At 47.4% G+C, this 15,335-nt stretch overlaps 2 protein-coding genes across 4 annotated transcripts; one reads left to right on the forward strand and one right to left on the reverse strand.

The window, feature by feature from the left end:
• Positions 1 to 553: 553 nt before the first annotated feature.
• On the forward strand, positions 554 to 7,748 carry phf11 (PHD finger protein 11). The gene is made up of 15 exons (XM_067253262.1): positions 554 to 766; positions 1,080 to 1,184; positions 2,196 to 2,329; positions 2,462 to 2,493; positions 2,617 to 2,679; positions 2,917 to 2,996; positions 3,128 to 3,144; positions 3,375 to 3,457; positions 3,732 to 3,811; positions 4,134 to 4,197; positions 4,332 to 4,378; positions 4,479 to 4,539; positions 4,772 to 5,128; positions 5,454 to 5,525; positions 6,286 to 7,748. Exons 1-15 carry the CDS (start codon positions 662 to 664, stop codon positions 6,360 to 6,362), a joined length of 1,377 nt encoding a protein of 458 aa, XP_067109363.1. The 5' UTR covers positions 554 to 661; the 3' UTR covers positions 6,363 to 7,748.
• Positions 7,749 to 8,759: 1,011 nt separating this feature from the next.
• On the reverse strand, positions 8,760 to 14,022 carry LOC136963659 (RCC1 and BTB domain-containing protein 1-like). 3 transcript variants are annotated; one of them, XM_067257834.1, is made up of 11 exons: positions 13,884 to 14,022; positions 13,321 to 13,471; positions 12,992 to 13,158; positions 12,180 to 12,338; positions 11,542 to 11,649; positions 11,266 to 11,408; positions 10,896 to 11,086; positions 10,642 to 10,768; positions 10,207 to 10,358; positions 9,952 to 10,082; positions 8,760 to 8,915 (listed from the first exon to the last, which is right to left on the reverse strand). In XM_067257834.1, exons 1-11 carry the CDS (start codon positions 14,007 to 14,009, stop codon positions 8,775 to 8,777), a joined length of 1,596 nt encoding a protein of 531 aa, XP_067113935.1. In that variant the 5' UTR covers positions 14,010 to 14,022; the 3' UTR covers positions 8,760 to 8,774. The 3 variants fall into 3 exon arrangements, with proteins under 3 accessions (XP_067113935.1, XP_067113934.1, XP_067113936.1); XM_067257833.1 differs by having other exon boundaries at positions 10,896 to 11,089; XM_067257835.1 differs by having other exon boundaries at positions 9,932 to 10,082; positions 10,896 to 11,089.
• Between the last annotated feature and the right edge of the window lie 1,313 nt (positions 14,023 to 15,335).

Genomic DNA, 15,335 nt, shown 5'->3' on the forward strand with positions numbered 1-15,335 from the left:
ATCCAGAGCGACTTACAGTAAGTACAGGGACATTCTCCCCGAGGCAAGTAGGGTGAAGTGCCTTGCCCAATGACACATTTTGCACGAACGGGAATCGAACCAACAACCTTCTGATTAATAGCCCGACTCCCTAACCGCTCAGCCATCTGACCCCCCCCCCCTGTATAAATATATGGTGCGGAGGGAAAGATAGCCAGTTGGACTTCGTGAACCAACCCAAACTCTGTTGCGGGTAGGGAAACGTAGACAACCCCAGAGCTCTGGACGTGTTGATTTCTAACTGCTGCATTAAAGCTGATATTATCGGACCTCTGCAACTCCAGACCACTCTTTCTAGAACACAGATTTGTGTCATTGAATACCATCATTACATATTGGAATAGACACAAAGAAATTAAATCCTTCACTAGACTGCCTTGATATAGGCTATGTTCAATGTGATAACTGAATGTATGTACAGTAATATTTCAAATTAACTTACAATTAACGTTTAGGCATAGGAGGGATGAAGGCAGACCTGGCAACCCGAATGGGAAAACCCGATAACCAAAGATTGACACCAATGTATATTACAGAAACGAAACTTATATTCAAGAGGAGGTGGCGAGTTATGCAGCCACATTCACTCACATTTTGTTATAGCTAGAAAACCTTTTGAATAATGAATCATAAAAGGATATGTGCACTTTGTCAGTGTGCAGGGGAGAGCCGGGGAACTGGACCACTATCAAGTAAGAACTCAGTGACTGCTCACGAGAATTGTCTGGTAAGAATAACATGAACTTGCTCGCTAGGTCAGATTCTGTATTTGGCAGCTGGTTTACAAGTTATAGCCTAGATAGTAGCATTTTCTTCAACCATAGTAGTAGAGTAAAATAGAAACGGAGCCATGTGTGACGGTGTAAATAGCTTTACATGGGGTGACCAGACGTCCTCTTTTACCCGGACATGTCCTCTTTTTGAGACCTAAAAAATGCGCCCGGCAGCGATTCCAAAATTGTCCGCCCCCCCCCACCCGCCTCGAATCTGATCCCCCTAGCTTTACATTATGCCTAATTGCTTTCTCTTGATGATTTCAGCTGTATTCATCGGGTCTGTACTGCCAGAACTCGCCGGTGGACGACAGTCTGTGTGGGTTTTCTGTGGACGATGTTGAGAAAGAGATACGGCGTGGCAACAGACTGGTAAGATTGTTGTCTTTGGCCAGTTGCCAAATAAACTGAACTGTGGTCACTGCTTTCTCTATTTACATTTACATTTATTCATTTAGCAGACGCTTTTATCCAAAGCGACTTCCAAGAGACAGCTTTACAAAGTGCATAGGTCACTGATCATAACAACAAGATAGCCAAAAAACATCGCGAGTAGCCAAAATATGAAGCACACATTGTGAACAACCAAAGTAAGTGCCAAAGGGAAGAACCATAAGAGCATGTAGTTAAACAAGTTACAATTAAACAACATGAACAGCTAAAAGTGCAAGTGTACCTGTGGAAAAAAGCAAGCAACAGTCTATGCCAAAAATATTTAAAAAGTTACATTATTTGTTAACATATGACATAGGCTTACATGAATTAAGCAATTACTTTTATTTCTGTAGTTTATTCTGCACATGAAGAATAGGCCTAATTCATTCTCATGAATTGCACATCACTACCTGTTATAGTGTCACGCTGGCAACAACGTAACAACAGTGTAGTGTAATGACAGTGTAACAAGGAGATAACATCTAAAAAAATGTTTTGTAAGTGCAAGTAGAGTAGTCCTGGAAGTACATTAAGTGCATATTAACTCAAATTCCCCAGTAGGCCTACTGTTAATTCCCATACATTTTCATTACCGTATTTCTAGGAAATAAAATAATAAAATAAAATTATTCCACAATTTTACCCCAAAGAACTGACGTAGGTGTGATGCTGACCTAATCGTTATGTGGGGGAAGTGAAAGTCTGTCATTTAAAAAGAGTGGGGTGCGGCGTATACAAAAGGCGGATTTTACAACTTTTCCACAATTTTTCAACCGAAAAATACGGTAATTCTTGAAAACCCCATGGAATTTTTCTTTGTTTTACTTCTGGCCAAACACAAGGGTGTGTTACGACCACGTGATTGGCCAGGTGGAAAATCATGTGACTTCCTCCTTTCGACCAGCTTTGCCTTTCATCTCCACTAATGTCACTGTGCCCCATCCCCAGCCATGCTACGATTGCGGTGTGAAAGGCGCCACAGTGGGCTGTGAGGTGAAGAGGTGTAAGAGAACGTATCACTACCCCTGTGCCAAGACAGCTGGAGCAGACATCATCGAGGATCGCGTGAAGGGAACCTACAAGTTAGTCAACTTTAATATTTCAATCTTTTTTTCTTTCTTTGTTCAAGCATGTGGTATGTTATTTAAGCCTTATTGAAAATGTGCACGTGCCACAGCAAGGCGGTGATCTATCCGACTGTTTCTGTGTTGCAGGGTGTACTGTAAGAAGCATGGAGCAACTAAGGGTGAGTGTCCGGCTTTTAGTTTTGATCATATTTATGCCTCTCCCAACATTCAAATACACCCTATGTCAGAATCCGGTTAATCCATTTCTGCTTTTCATAATATTGTGTTGTGTTTTGATGCAGAAGTTTCAACAGAAGTGTCAAACAGAGAAAAGGCGCCTTTTTGCCGAGCTTTGTCATTTAATGGTGAGTCTGAAGTTCTGCCGCTGAGTGTCTTTCAGAAACCTTCTAGAAGATTTAGTACGTTTCTCGCAAGGGAGGCCCTAAGTCATATATAGACCTTGTGTAAAGTATACCATGTGACCTATGACCCTAGAAGGAGAGAAGCCTCTCAACACAAAATCTGCATATCAATCATGTACAGCCATGAATAGCCTCTTCCTTGTACAGTGACTGAGGGGGTTGTTATGTGGCTGTTGTTAGGCTCTGATTATGCTGAAGCAGGACCTTCTCGTGGATGTGATTCTGACCCGTCTAGACACCAAAAGCACACGTCTCCCAAGGTCTGCCACTAACCTCTACCTGACAGCAACAAACACCCCAAAATATCCAAGCAGCACTCAAAGATGCATTCTGTATGAAAGTGCGTTTTTCACGTGAAACAAACTCATTGTAACTTTGACCTTTCTGACAGGGATCCAGCAGTTCGAAGTAAGTGCTGTGGAGATGGATGTGCTTCTGAATGCTTGCTGAATGTTTTTCTTTCACTGGGGTGTTTTTATAGTTGGTAATGTTTAACTGAAACCAAGAAGTACAACAATTCATAAACTCAATCTGCTAACACAGTAACCTTTATATCATAAAAACATAGGGCCTTAAATTAAATGGACTCAGCCTGTTACAGTCACTCAGTACAGTCTGTTTTCTATTTCCTGTCACAGGCAGGAAAATGGGATGCCTCGACAACACTCGCCCTTGCACCTCAAGAGGAAGAGAATACTGGTCGTGGAAGATTCAGATTCAGGTTTGTCTTTGTGTGATGTGCACATCTCTTTGTTCCCAATGTATAGGCTTCACAACATGGTGAGATAAAAGTCCACTGGATGACTGGATCCAGGACCATGCTGTGGTCCTGCTGGCTTCAGAGGGGCCTGTGTGGAGGGACTGGTCCATGTGGAGGGACTGGTCCATGTGGAGGGACTGCTCCATGTGGAGGGACTGCTCCATGTGGAGGGACTGGTCCATGTGGAGGGACTGTGACTCTGGTTGTGTGTCTGTCTGTGCTGGTCTGGCTCCAGGTGAGGATGACGGCACGGTGGACATGGAGTGCGCCCCACTGGAGTCGGACTTAGAGAACAGTGTACTGTGGCAAGACGCGGTGAGCACCCCCAAACCCCAACCTCTCGCTACACACAGCGGCACATCACCTCCCTGCACACACACTTGCCTGTGATAACTTACATTTACATTTAGTCATTTAGCAGACGCTCTTATCCAGAGCGACTTACAGTAAGTACAGGGACATTCTCCCCGAGGCAAGTAGGGTGAAGTGCCTTGCCCAAGGACACAACATCAGTTGGCATGACCGGGAATCAAACTGGCAACCTTCGGATTACTAGCCCGATTCCATCACCGCTCAGCCACCTGACTCCCTATAACTGATAGTTGTCCCTCTCTCTGTCTGTCTGCCTCTCTCATAGGTGGCCCTACCTCCTCAGGCTCCTCATAGTCACCATGCCGACCCCGCTGCAGCTTCTACCTCAGGTCCAGATCACACGACATGCCTGCACTCCCTTAACAACACACGCATACCTGCCCCTAAAACACACACACACACAACCAAAGCACACGCACACACATACCCACGATCAATAACACACTTGCTCATTCGTCTTTAGGACACGCCCTTCCTCAGAAGACAGATGGAGATACTTCCATTGACTCTGTGAGTTTACACTGAAGCCCCTGCACACACTGTAATCCACTGGTTCACACTGAGACTGGTACACACTGTAAAGCCTGGTACTGTCTTCCTGTTCTCCCAGGATAACGAGTCAGAGAGCTTACTCCTGCCTGTGATCATCCTGCCCTTATCTCAGTCCACAGGTACCTACACATCACCCCCAACATCTGACCCCCGGTCACCCCTGAAGAACACTACAATCTAGTGTCACAGACATTTCCTAGTCACATCTTAGAAAATACCTAACTAGTGGCTATTCAGACATGAGGAAGCTTTAGCAAACAGCATAATGACAGTTTATTCTTATACAAGCAACATAATACACGTAGGTAACAGTGAAGGTGATGTAACCAGCAGCTGTCCTGTCCTTCCCAGCGACTGGTTCAGGACCCAGTCCCACGTCCATCCCTGCCACCCCTGCCACCCTGCCCAGCGACCCCACCCTGCCCAGCGACCCCACCCTGCCCAGCGACCCCACCCTGCCCAGCGACCCCACCCTGCCCAGCGACCCCACCCTGCCCAGCGACCCCCGGGGCTCCCCCAGTACCCACACCGCTGCGTCCCCCTCCTCCCCCGAGGGCTGCCACGTCCCAACGTCTCCCAGCTCCAGCTCCACGCTGTTCTGGAGGAACTGCAACCAGGCAGGCTGCACGGCGGACATCTTTAACACCTTCATCTCAGACATGAGGGACATATCCAGCAGGATCCTGACTGACCAGGCCAGCCAGGAGGGTGAGAACGACCGTGACTGACGGAGGGAGGGTGAGAGGGAGGGTGAGAGGACGGGAGGGTGAGAGGGAGGGAGGGTTAGAGGGAGGGTGAGAGGGAGGGTGAGAAGGAGTGAGGGTGAGAGGGAGGGAGGGTGAGAGGGAGGGAGGGTGAGAGGGAGGGAAGGAGGCAGGGGGAGAGGGAGGGTGAGAGGGACAAGGGGGCAATTGTCTAGCCTAATTCATTCTTATATAGGCATATGCATATTGTTGTGTCAGAGACTGCATATTTAGGACATCATACATCTCCTATCACACTGGCTCTCTAGTTGACTGTGTGTCTCTTCCAGACTACGACTTGTCCCTGAGGGTGCTGGAGGCTTCCGGGAAGCTGAACTTCTTGGTGACGGAGCATTGGAAAGGTGAGAGCAACAGTTACTCTGGAGTGGGCCTGAGCCCAGCTGACCACATAGGGACGCACAGGGCATGAGGTATATGAACATGCCATGCATGCATTCGGTGTGTAAACAAAGATAGCTAGATATCTTAGACTTGTACAGCCAGTTTCCTAAAAATGAATTGAATAGTCCTAAACTAAGAGAAACATTTTATGAAGATCTTCATTGGAAATAAATTGTAGTCTAGGACTTAGCTTAATCCATGTCAGAGAAACTGAGCCATTATGACTAGATAAAAAATGTGTGTCTTCTGATGTGTTTACTGCCTGTGTCTGATGTCTAAAATCTTCATATTTTATTTCATGCTTAAGTAATAATATTATTACTATGACCGGTACTTATTATATTAACCATTAACTGTGTGATATGCAGTTTCTGCATGTGAGGATTGTCCCTTGCTGTGGTCAAGAGGTCACACAGTGGACCTCTGCTCTGTTCAACCTCTGGAAAGAGCAAGATGCCGAGAATAGTACAAACAATGAGTTACGACTCTATCACCTGTGGGCCATTTCCAATGTGCATCATTAATGAAGTTTGTGCTGTTTAAGGGCATGTTTTGTGGTTACTATATTTGTACTGTCCAGCCATTATATACATGACGCCTGTGAGACAAGTCACATGATCCAAGCTCGCCTAATAAACAAGGTCAACATTCAGTGTCGTGCAACTCTTTCCGGCCTGCCTTCTGATGGAAATATCTCATCCTATCACTGTGCATCCTCAGCACTGGAGAGGAAACGCAAGGAGCTGGAGAGGTCCTTAGCCGCCTTGAAGACTGCCTCCTCCGTCCTGAAGAGATAGCTGCAAACTACAACTCCAAGAATTCTATTTGGATGTGAAGTTCATTTTAGTCCATTTCTACTGTTTGGTCTCAGTGTATTGTTATCATGCTTCAGATTCTACTATTTGCCTTTTACTCACGGTGACTGTCACAGTGCCTTACTATCTAGTGTTTTAGTGTCATTTGTACTTTTTATGTTTTATACATAAAGTGGACAAAGACAGATTGCAATGGTCAGTGTACTTTATTGGTAAAGCAATTCAAGGTAAATGTCACCTGGCACTCTAACAACTGGCAGACATAAGTCAACCTGATTGGTGTTCGTACAAAACAAACTGACAGTTCAGAAACTCTTCGAAAACAAACAGTCACACAGAGATGGCGGAAGTACACACATCCTTCACTCAAGTAGAAGTACAGATAAGCAAATGACTAAAGGGGTTAGCATGTGTGTTTTGGGGTAAATGACCAAAGGGGTTAGCATGTGCGTTCTGGATAAAATGACCCAAGGGGTTAACATATGTGTTTTGGATCAAATGACCAAAGGGGTTAGCATGTGTGTTTTGGGGTAAATGACCAAAGGGGTTAGCATGTGTGTCTTGGGGTAAATGACCAAAGGGGTTAGCATGTGTGTCTTGGGGTAAATGACCAAAGGGGTTAACATGTGCGTTCTGGATCAAATGACCCAAGGGGTTAGCATATGTGTTTTGGATAAAATGACCAAAGGGATTAGGCCGAATCTCAATTCTCTGTCCCAATGCTGCTTGTTTAAAGATAATTAGACTAATTAGATTTGTGTGGCTTCTAGTCTGCCAAAGTCCGTGTGTCTAAGCAGCCAGCCAGCCTATCAGCCATCCATCCAGAATCAGGTGTCAGGTAAGGATGATGCACCTCTCCCCTCCCCAGTCTTGCCTTAGAATACAGCAGGATGTTCATTTGTGTTTGACATGCTGGACAGTTAATTGAAGTGTGACAGGAAAATAATGGAGAGGTAGGAAGACATACGGAAAAGGGTTGATGCTGGATTTGAACCCAGGCTGTTGCAGTACTGCCCCAGCTTTCAAAGCATGCACACTAATTCAGTGTGCTAACCAGGGAGCCCTGCTTTCTTCTGGTTTTCTGACACTCCAACTCTGCAGGTTGTTACAACTAGATAGGGCAATTTCAAATTTAAATGTTGAGTGGAGATTGTTATGATCCCTGATAGCTCAGTGGTTAAGGATGTGGGCTACTGAGTGATATTTCTTGTGTTCAAACATAACATAAATATTACTTAAGTGATATCAGTTAAATTAATTATCAGGTGAATTAGTTATCAATTGGTTTGAGTGAGATTTGAACCAGGGGTACCGTGTTTGGCAGTAGACTCAATCATACACATGCTTACCGACTGAGCCACAGAGGGGTTCCTGCAAAGTCAATTTCAACAAGATGGTGTAATTGCCCCTATGACACTACTGAATGCCAAAGGACAATGTAAGTTTTGTTTCTGCTAATGCCAATTCATAAAACAGAATACCCTGCCTTCTAATCATACTTACAAAACAAGTGAAAGTTTGCTTAAGGATTTCTAAGAACTCCTTCACGAAATACAGAATACAGTGACAATAAGTAGACTTTTATTTAATACTTATTTATTTCAGCAACGGTTAAATATTAAACAGAAATGTACAGCTTACCGTCTATTAGGGGTGGGAATCTTTTGGTACTGCACGATTCGATTCGAATCCATTCTTTGGGTCACAATTTTTTATCAAATTTCATTTCAATATATGCTTACATAAAAAATAAAAAAATAAAAATAGAAAATCGATTTTTGAAATTTGTGAATCGATGTGAATCACTAGAAGACTGAATCGCGATTTATATGTGAATCGATTTTTTCCCCCAACCCCTACTGAATTACCAAACGAAAGCTCGAAAATATGAAGCAGTCGCACTCCATGAGGCCTGAAAGAAGAAGCTAAATACTGGCAAAGCTGTTTTATGTTTGCCTGATTTGCTGATCTAGTCCCCTATGTGATAGACTGGTTATGTTGTAGAATGATGTGAAACATTAGATGATAACATCTGAATATTAAGATTTGGGTTTTCCCCAGGAAAAGCCTAAAACAGTTTACCAGCAGGGGGAGACTGTGAGTCCCATGAACTACAGGTGAACATCACAACCCCACAGCTCAGGAGAGTCCAGTGAAGCAGCGGTATGCAGATGTCCAGTCGTGCCTGCGGTACACGTAGCCAAGCAGAAGGAGCCCATCACACAGCACCAGCTCCCGGGACAGACAGCAGATGTCCTGTGACTGACTGTCTCCCTCAGCCTTCCTAGGCCCCCAGGACCCCCAGGGCCCCAGCCCTCCTAGGCCCCCAGGACCCCAGTCCCCCAGCCCTCCTAGGCCCCCCGCCCCCCCAGTCTCGGGCCGACCTCAGGCAGGTCAGTTCTTGAAGGCTCCGTGGCGGCTGGCTCGACAGATGAACTCCTTCAGCATGTTGCCGTCCAGCTGCCAGAAGGCGGTGGTCTGGGTCACCTTCGTCAGGTGGTTCACACAGAACTTGAAGCAGAACTCCTCCAGGTCCTAAACTCCACCAGTGGAAGAACAGGAAGTAGACATTCACATTTAGTCATTTAGCAGACGCTTTTATCCAGAGCGACTTACAGGAAGTACAGGGACATTCCCCCGAGGCAAGTAGGGTGAAGTGAGTCAGGTGGCTGAGCGGTTAAAGAATCGGGCTAGTAATCAGAAGGTCGCTGGTTCGATTCCCGGCCATGCCAAATGACGTTGTGTCCTTGGGCAAGGCACTTCACCCTACTTGCCTCGGGGGAATGTCCCTGTAATTACTGTAAGTCGCTCTGGATAAGAGCGTCTGCTAAATGACTAAATGTAAATGTAAGTGCCTTGCCCAAAAACACAATGTCATTTGGCACGGCTGGGAATAGAACTGGCAATCTTCAGATTACTAGCCCGACTCCCTAACCGCTCAGCCTTCTGACTCCTGACATGAGCAATGGAGAGGTTTCCTGGATGATTAGACCCCTATCATATCTCCACTCCATAATAGTTATTTAGTAAGGGGAATATAATTCTGTGCTTGATAGAAACAGCAGGTGATGTGTGCTGCAACAGTCGCATTCAAATAATATCCATTCAAAAATATACACACATCAATAAAAGGGGCACCAGGCCAAGAGCATGGCAGCCCAGGATGACCAGCAGTTTGACCAGCTAGATTCTTAATTTCCTCTGTATAAGCGGTGTGGGTGTTGGGATGTGAGCGTGTGAGTCAGAGGGCCGGGGCCTGACCCAGGGCTGGACTGGGACAAAAAAATGGCCCTGGCATTTTTACTCAGACCGGCCCACCACAATCGGTCGGACACCACCCAACAGTACACCAAAAGCGTTAAAAGATGTGATTGGGCCAGCCCAGTGTCAGTATGGAAAATGAACCAATGGGTCCCTGCTTTATGGGCCGGTCGTTGGCCAATTGTAAGTTTATAAATAAATAGAAAAATACATATAAAGATATATATTAAATATCATATCGGCCCCAAGTGCGTCGGCCCACCAGGCATTTGCCCGATATGCCAGATTACCAGTCCAGGCCTGTCCTGACCTCTGCGTCGTAGCGGACGGCAGCGGCGAGCAGGGAGAAGGCGTTGTCCACGGTGATGCCTCGCTTGATGAGGTTCTGACACAGGCGCTTTAGACGGCTCTCACAGTAGGACGTGGCCAGGTCCAGCAGACCTGAGACCACACACACACACACACCATATAGGGACTCTGCCAAACTCCATCAAATTCTTTACAGATTATAATCCAATCAGCAGCGTTTAAATGTGCAGTGTGGGTGTGGCTGTGTGGGACGGACCAATGGCGTCCTCCGGGGGCAGGTCCACGTTGTCGGTGTAGAGGAACTCCAGGAAGGCGCGGTACACAGGGTAGGAGAACTGGTCGATCTCTATCACCTCCTTCATGTCCTCGTTCCAGTGGGACTGGAACATGGAGCGGAAGTGTTCACATCTGGGGGAGAGGAGGGAGGGGGGAGGGAAGGACAGGAGGCAGGGAGGGAGGGAGGGAGGGACAGGAGGGAGGGAGGGAGGGATGGAGGGAGGGAGGGAGGGACAGGAGGGAGGGAGGGAGGGACAGGAGGGAGGGAGGGAGGGAGGGAAGGGGAGGGAGGGAGGGAGAGGAGGGAGGTATTCATCCATCAGTGAATGGCTCTGTATGAACTCCCCCTGTATAAAGGGAGGGACCTGCATAAAGGTGTTTCCCTCCATCCATGCTGCATGAGACGGAGTCTCACCTGATCTTGAGCACAGCCTTGTGGACGTGGATGTATTTGCCTTCCACACTGAACTTCAGGTCAGCGGTCTCCGGGCTGTCAAACTCCTTTTTCAGAGATTCTGCCACAGTCAGGAAGTCGTCTTGCTCTGGAAAGAACACACGCACGCCTTTTGACCGCTGTCAAAGAAATCAACCTGCCCACCTACAGGTAAGTAGCGTCTTTGGTGTGAAGCTCCAGCGGAGGCGGCGGAGGAGAAGGCGGAGGCGTCTTACCCTTGGAGAGCAGCCGCCACATGACGGAGGGGGTGGAGAAGCAGGCGAACACGTCGTCCGTGCAGCTGAAGTGTGTGAGGTGGGGCAGGACGACGGACTGACCCCGGCACTGACCCCACATGAACACCTGGCCGCTCTGGGTCTTAGCCGCCGACGTGTGTGTGGAGTGGCACGCCGCGATCTCTATGATCCTGCTGGGGGGGGAGGGGGGGTATGTGACCTGGGCTTGACTATGGTCATCTGCGTGTGTGTGTCTGTACATGTATGTGTGTACATACTGTTCTCGTGTGTGTGTGTGTATGTGTGTGTACATACATATGTTGATTGTGTGTACTGTACATATCTGTGTAAGTGTGACTGCTTCTCTCACCTCCCCTTCTCAGTCATGATCTGTACAGGGCTCAGCTGGTTGCTCTTGTTGCCTGTGCCCAGCTGGCCGTACGTGTTGGCCCCCCAGGTGTACAGCAGACCCTCGTCTGTGAGGGCCAACGAGTGGGAATAGCCAGAGGCTATCTGGAGGGGAACAGGGATGAGAGGAGAGATGAAACAAACAAACCTTCTTTATATTGGCCGACTACCAAACGATCATGAACACTAAAGCAATTGGGTCCGTTTTATAACTCTGTGTGTGTGTGTTAGGTGTCACCTGTTGCACACATGAACCCTGAAGTGACGAGAGGCGACAGGGAGTCAGCTGGTTTCCGTTATTTCCCAATCCCAGCTGGCCGTTCCCGTTATAGCCCCACCCGTACACCTGGGGGAGAGAGGGAGGACAGGAGAGATGTTATAGCCCCACCCATCCACCTGGGAGAGAGAGGGAGGACAGGAGAGATGTTATAGCCCCACCCATACACCTGGGAGAGAGAGGGAGGACAGGAGAGATCAAAAAAGGAAAGGAAAGAAGAAACCCGCAAATGAATGGAAAAAGAGACAGTGACATGCAGACATGCAACATCATTTACACCAGAAATAGTGTCTCAACATAAATGCATTTTTCTAACCATCTTATTTTCAATTTGAGTATTTAAGTTAACACTACGGGCAGTCTCTCTCTCTACAGTCCCGCTCTCTCTGCATCCACAGTCTCTCTCTACAGTCTGTCTCAGCAGCCAGTCTCTCCCTGGGTGAGACTGGCTTTCTCCCTGTCTCTCCCTGGGTGAGACTGGCTCTCTCCCCGTCTCTCCCTGGGTGAGACTGGCTCTCTCCCTGTCTCTCCCTGGGTGAGACTGGCTCCACCCTGCTGCCAGAGCAAGCCCGTCCTGTGGCAGACCCCCGTTCTCTCACCTCTCCATTGTCCACCACTGCCAGCGAGGAGGTCTGGCCACAGGTGATGCCGACCACCACCTTGTTCTGCAGGCAGTTGGACACTCTCCTGGGGGTAGGCTGGTTGGCCGTAGATCCAGAGCCCACCTGGCCACAGTTGTTGTAGCCCCAGGCATACACCTGTAGGGGGAGGCAGAGGGTAACAGGGAACACCAACAGTACTAGACTCTAACAAAGTCTTGTCTGTGAGGTAAAAAAAAGTTAACAGTCTTACACAGACAATCTCTAACAATAGCCTGAAGTCTTATTGGAAGATGTTTGGGTTTTCATGTAAAAGGTTGCGGGTTCGAATCCCACTTATCACCTGCATACATGCATTACATGTAACAACTTTGACAGTCGAGCTAACGCAAATGGTCAGGTGTTACCATGGTGTCTCTGGAATAGCTGACTCAGCCAGTTGCGCAACAATGAGGCCTTTATACATCAGCTTAACCAGCCAGGTTTCCAGTAAATGGCTTTGGGTGCTTTTGTTCTGAAGTGGCTAGCAGACCGACCAGGCATTGCCACATAGAGGTGGAAAAAAATGAGCTAATGCCAAAGCTGTCTCACATGGTGGAGTTGTACGTTATACGGTTTTAAACAAGCTGGTGAAGAAAAGACTTTGCGTTCGGTTGGGACTAGAAGATTAAAAGGAGCTGTATGATTCAGATAGACAAGTTGCTGCGTCCCTTTCTCTTTACTCCCTCACTTCCTATGCCTCGCTCCCTTCAGACCCTCACCCTCCAACCCCCCCCACACACACACACACTATCTCCTCCCTTCGGTCTCACCTCCCCTGCATCCGTGAGGGCCATGGAGTGGTGGGAGCCACAGGCGACCTCTGTGACCTTCTTGTTGAGCAGGTTGGCGGAGACCAGGACCGGGGTGACACCCTGGTTGGTGGTGCCGTTCCCCAGCTGGCTGTAGCCGTTGTGGCCCCAGGCAAACAGCTCTCCCTCTGGGGGGGAAACAACACTGTGGCTGTCTACCTCTGGATCTCATGGCTCACACACACAGCAAGGTCACACACAGTCAGGAGAGGGGAGGGGGAGGAGGGGGAGAGGGAGGAGGAGATGGAGCAGGAGAGGGAGCAGGAGAGGGAGGGGGAGAGGAGGCACACCTTCTGTGGCAAGCAGGATGTGAGGCCCGCTGCCGTAGGCCAGACACAACACTTTCCTGCCGCTCAGGAAGTCCAGCTTCTTGGGTGTGATGCTGCTAAGGCTGTCTCCTGTTCCCAGGCAGTTACTGCAGTTCAGACCAAACACATACACCTGTGTGTGTGTGTGTGTGTGTGTGTGTGTGTGTGTGTGTGTGTGTGTGTGTGTGTGTGTGTGTGTGTGTGTGTGTGTGTGTGTGTGTGTGTGTGTGTGTGTGTGTGTGTGTAAGAGAAAGAGGAGGAGTTAGGGAAAAAAAGAGAGAGTAATGTGGGTCACCGATATTCAAAGCAAAAAATTCTACCTTTTAAGTAAACACCAGCATGCAAGCAAGCAAGCAAGCAACACACACACACACACACGCAATCACTACTGATAAACACTCCAGAATACAGAGCTGCCTTAACGGTGGAGAAAGAAAATATGCTTGTCTGGTACAGTACTGACCCCCAGTGTGACGACAGGACGACTCTCGGTCTGCAGGCCTCACATGAGAAGACAAACCCCCCTCATTCGACCTAGTGTTTACCTCGTTGTCGTGGGTGATGTAGATGACTTCGTTGGCGGAGGTTCCGAACACACAGACCCTCCGTATGGTCGACAGCTCCTCAGACGCCATCAGGCTGAACATCGGCCATTTTGTCACGTCCACCATGATTCGGTTGTCTATGCGGCAACTGGAGAGGGGCGTGTCTGGGATGCAGGGAGTTGATGTGGGGGGAGGGGGGGGGCTGAGGGAGGAGGGGGCTGAGGGGGCTAGGTGGTAGGTGGTTTAGCTGCTTCCATTGCTGCGGGCACACGGAAAGTGGAAACTGAAAAATCAGACATACACACACTAAAAGTCCACATGGGTGTAGAAACCACTTGTTCAAATTAATCATTTCAGTTGAAGCAGTCCACTTATGTCAGACCCGGCTTTTGCATCTGAACAGAGGGTACAGTAAAAGAGTGGAAGTACACAGTCAGTCAATCACTTCACTAGGACAGTCAATATTTTTCATCCCTGGCCAAGTGGGACCAAGGGGAAGGTAGGCTACAGTTAGCTGTAACCAACTGATGGTAAGTTACACTGAGATCAAGTTACTGGGAAGATCTGAGATCAGGCCCTGACATTATTATTGATGTCCTTAAGATAGTGTCTCAGTTTCTCAACAAGGGTAAACACACAGTTGTTCAAACAGACCCTTGGTCGATTCTAACCCCTTGGACTGGTTATTATCACGTGCTCCTGCATCACATCGCCCGAAACAAACCAAGCGAGACAAGGATGCACTCAAGTCAGCTAGGTTGCATCTTAGGAGAAGTAGTACAGTTCGCCTAAAATAACTCACACTGATATTGATAGAGACTTGGTCTAAATCTATTATGTGCTAATTAAGCAAGTAAGCTAGGCGACATAAACAGCGAAACCAACACGCGATACTAGGTACACAAACTTTAACACAAACCTAGACTGGTCCAATTTCTAGTTAAAACAACTTTTCCAAAGACAAAACCAAAACGATCGATGCCCTTGGATGAGAAAGCAGCTTGTCGCCAAGCCTACCTATATTAACTGGTTTGAGAGGTTAACGATATTTTTGATAACATACAGTAGCTGTCAGATGTTCTTTTGTAACATCCAGTTTGATCACTTTCCTCTTCTGTTCTGTTGTCGATCTGCGAGGGTGGAGCCAGCATCAACAAGGAAACTCATTTCCGGTTTATTGCTTCAAAATGTTTCAAAGTAAAGGTCAGAGCAAACTTTCTTTCGCGAGAAAAATAAGTAAATACGCAAGATACATTGACAACAACAAAAGACTGGAATTTGTTCTCATAGGGTAAACAGCTATAGGTAAGGCAATAAAAATATACCTCTTGTCAAAAGTTACATCAGTCTCTTTCTCACCAAACATTTCAAACACCTTTTATTAGCAATTACTGTATATTTTGGACATGCTAAGTTGTTTCTTTTATAGCTCGACTGATAATAGACTAGACT

Source organism: Osmerus mordax, chromosome 2 (genome assembly GCF_038355195.1).
Source record: "Osmerus mordax isolate fOsmMor3 chromosome 2, fOsmMor3.pri, whole genome shotgun sequence".
Taxonomy (NCBI): domain Eukaryota; kingdom Metazoa; phylum Chordata; class Actinopteri; order Osmeriformes; family Osmeridae; genus Osmerus; species Osmerus mordax.

Excerpts from the sequence above, each read along its gene's own strand:
- phf11 (XM_067253262.1), top strand. The coding sequence starts at position 662 with ATGAATCATAAAAGGATATGTGCACTTTGTCAGTGTGCAGGGGAGAGC. Across the intron at positions 1,185-2,195 it reads TACGGCGTGGCAACAGACTG|CCATGCTACGATTGCGGTGT; the intron begins GTAAGATTGTTG and ends CCCCATCCCCAG. Across the intron at positions 5,526-6,285 it reads GGTGACGGAGCATTGGAAAG|CACTGGAGAGGAAACGCAAG; the intron begins GTGAGAGCAACA and ends GTGCATCCTCAG.
- LOC136963659 (XM_067257833.1), bottom strand. The coding sequence starts at position 14,009 with ATGGTGGACGTGACAAAATGGCCGATGTTCAGCCTGATGGCGTCTGAG. Across the intron at positions 12,339-12,991 it reads CCCTCACGGATGCAGGGGAG|GTGTATGCCTGGGGCTACAA; the intron begins GTGAGACCGAAG and ends CTCCCCCTACAG. Across the intron at positions 10,083-10,206 it reads GCCCCCGGAGGACGCCATTG|GTCTGCTGGACCTGGCCACG; the intron begins GTCCGTCCCACA and ends GTGTGGTCTCAG.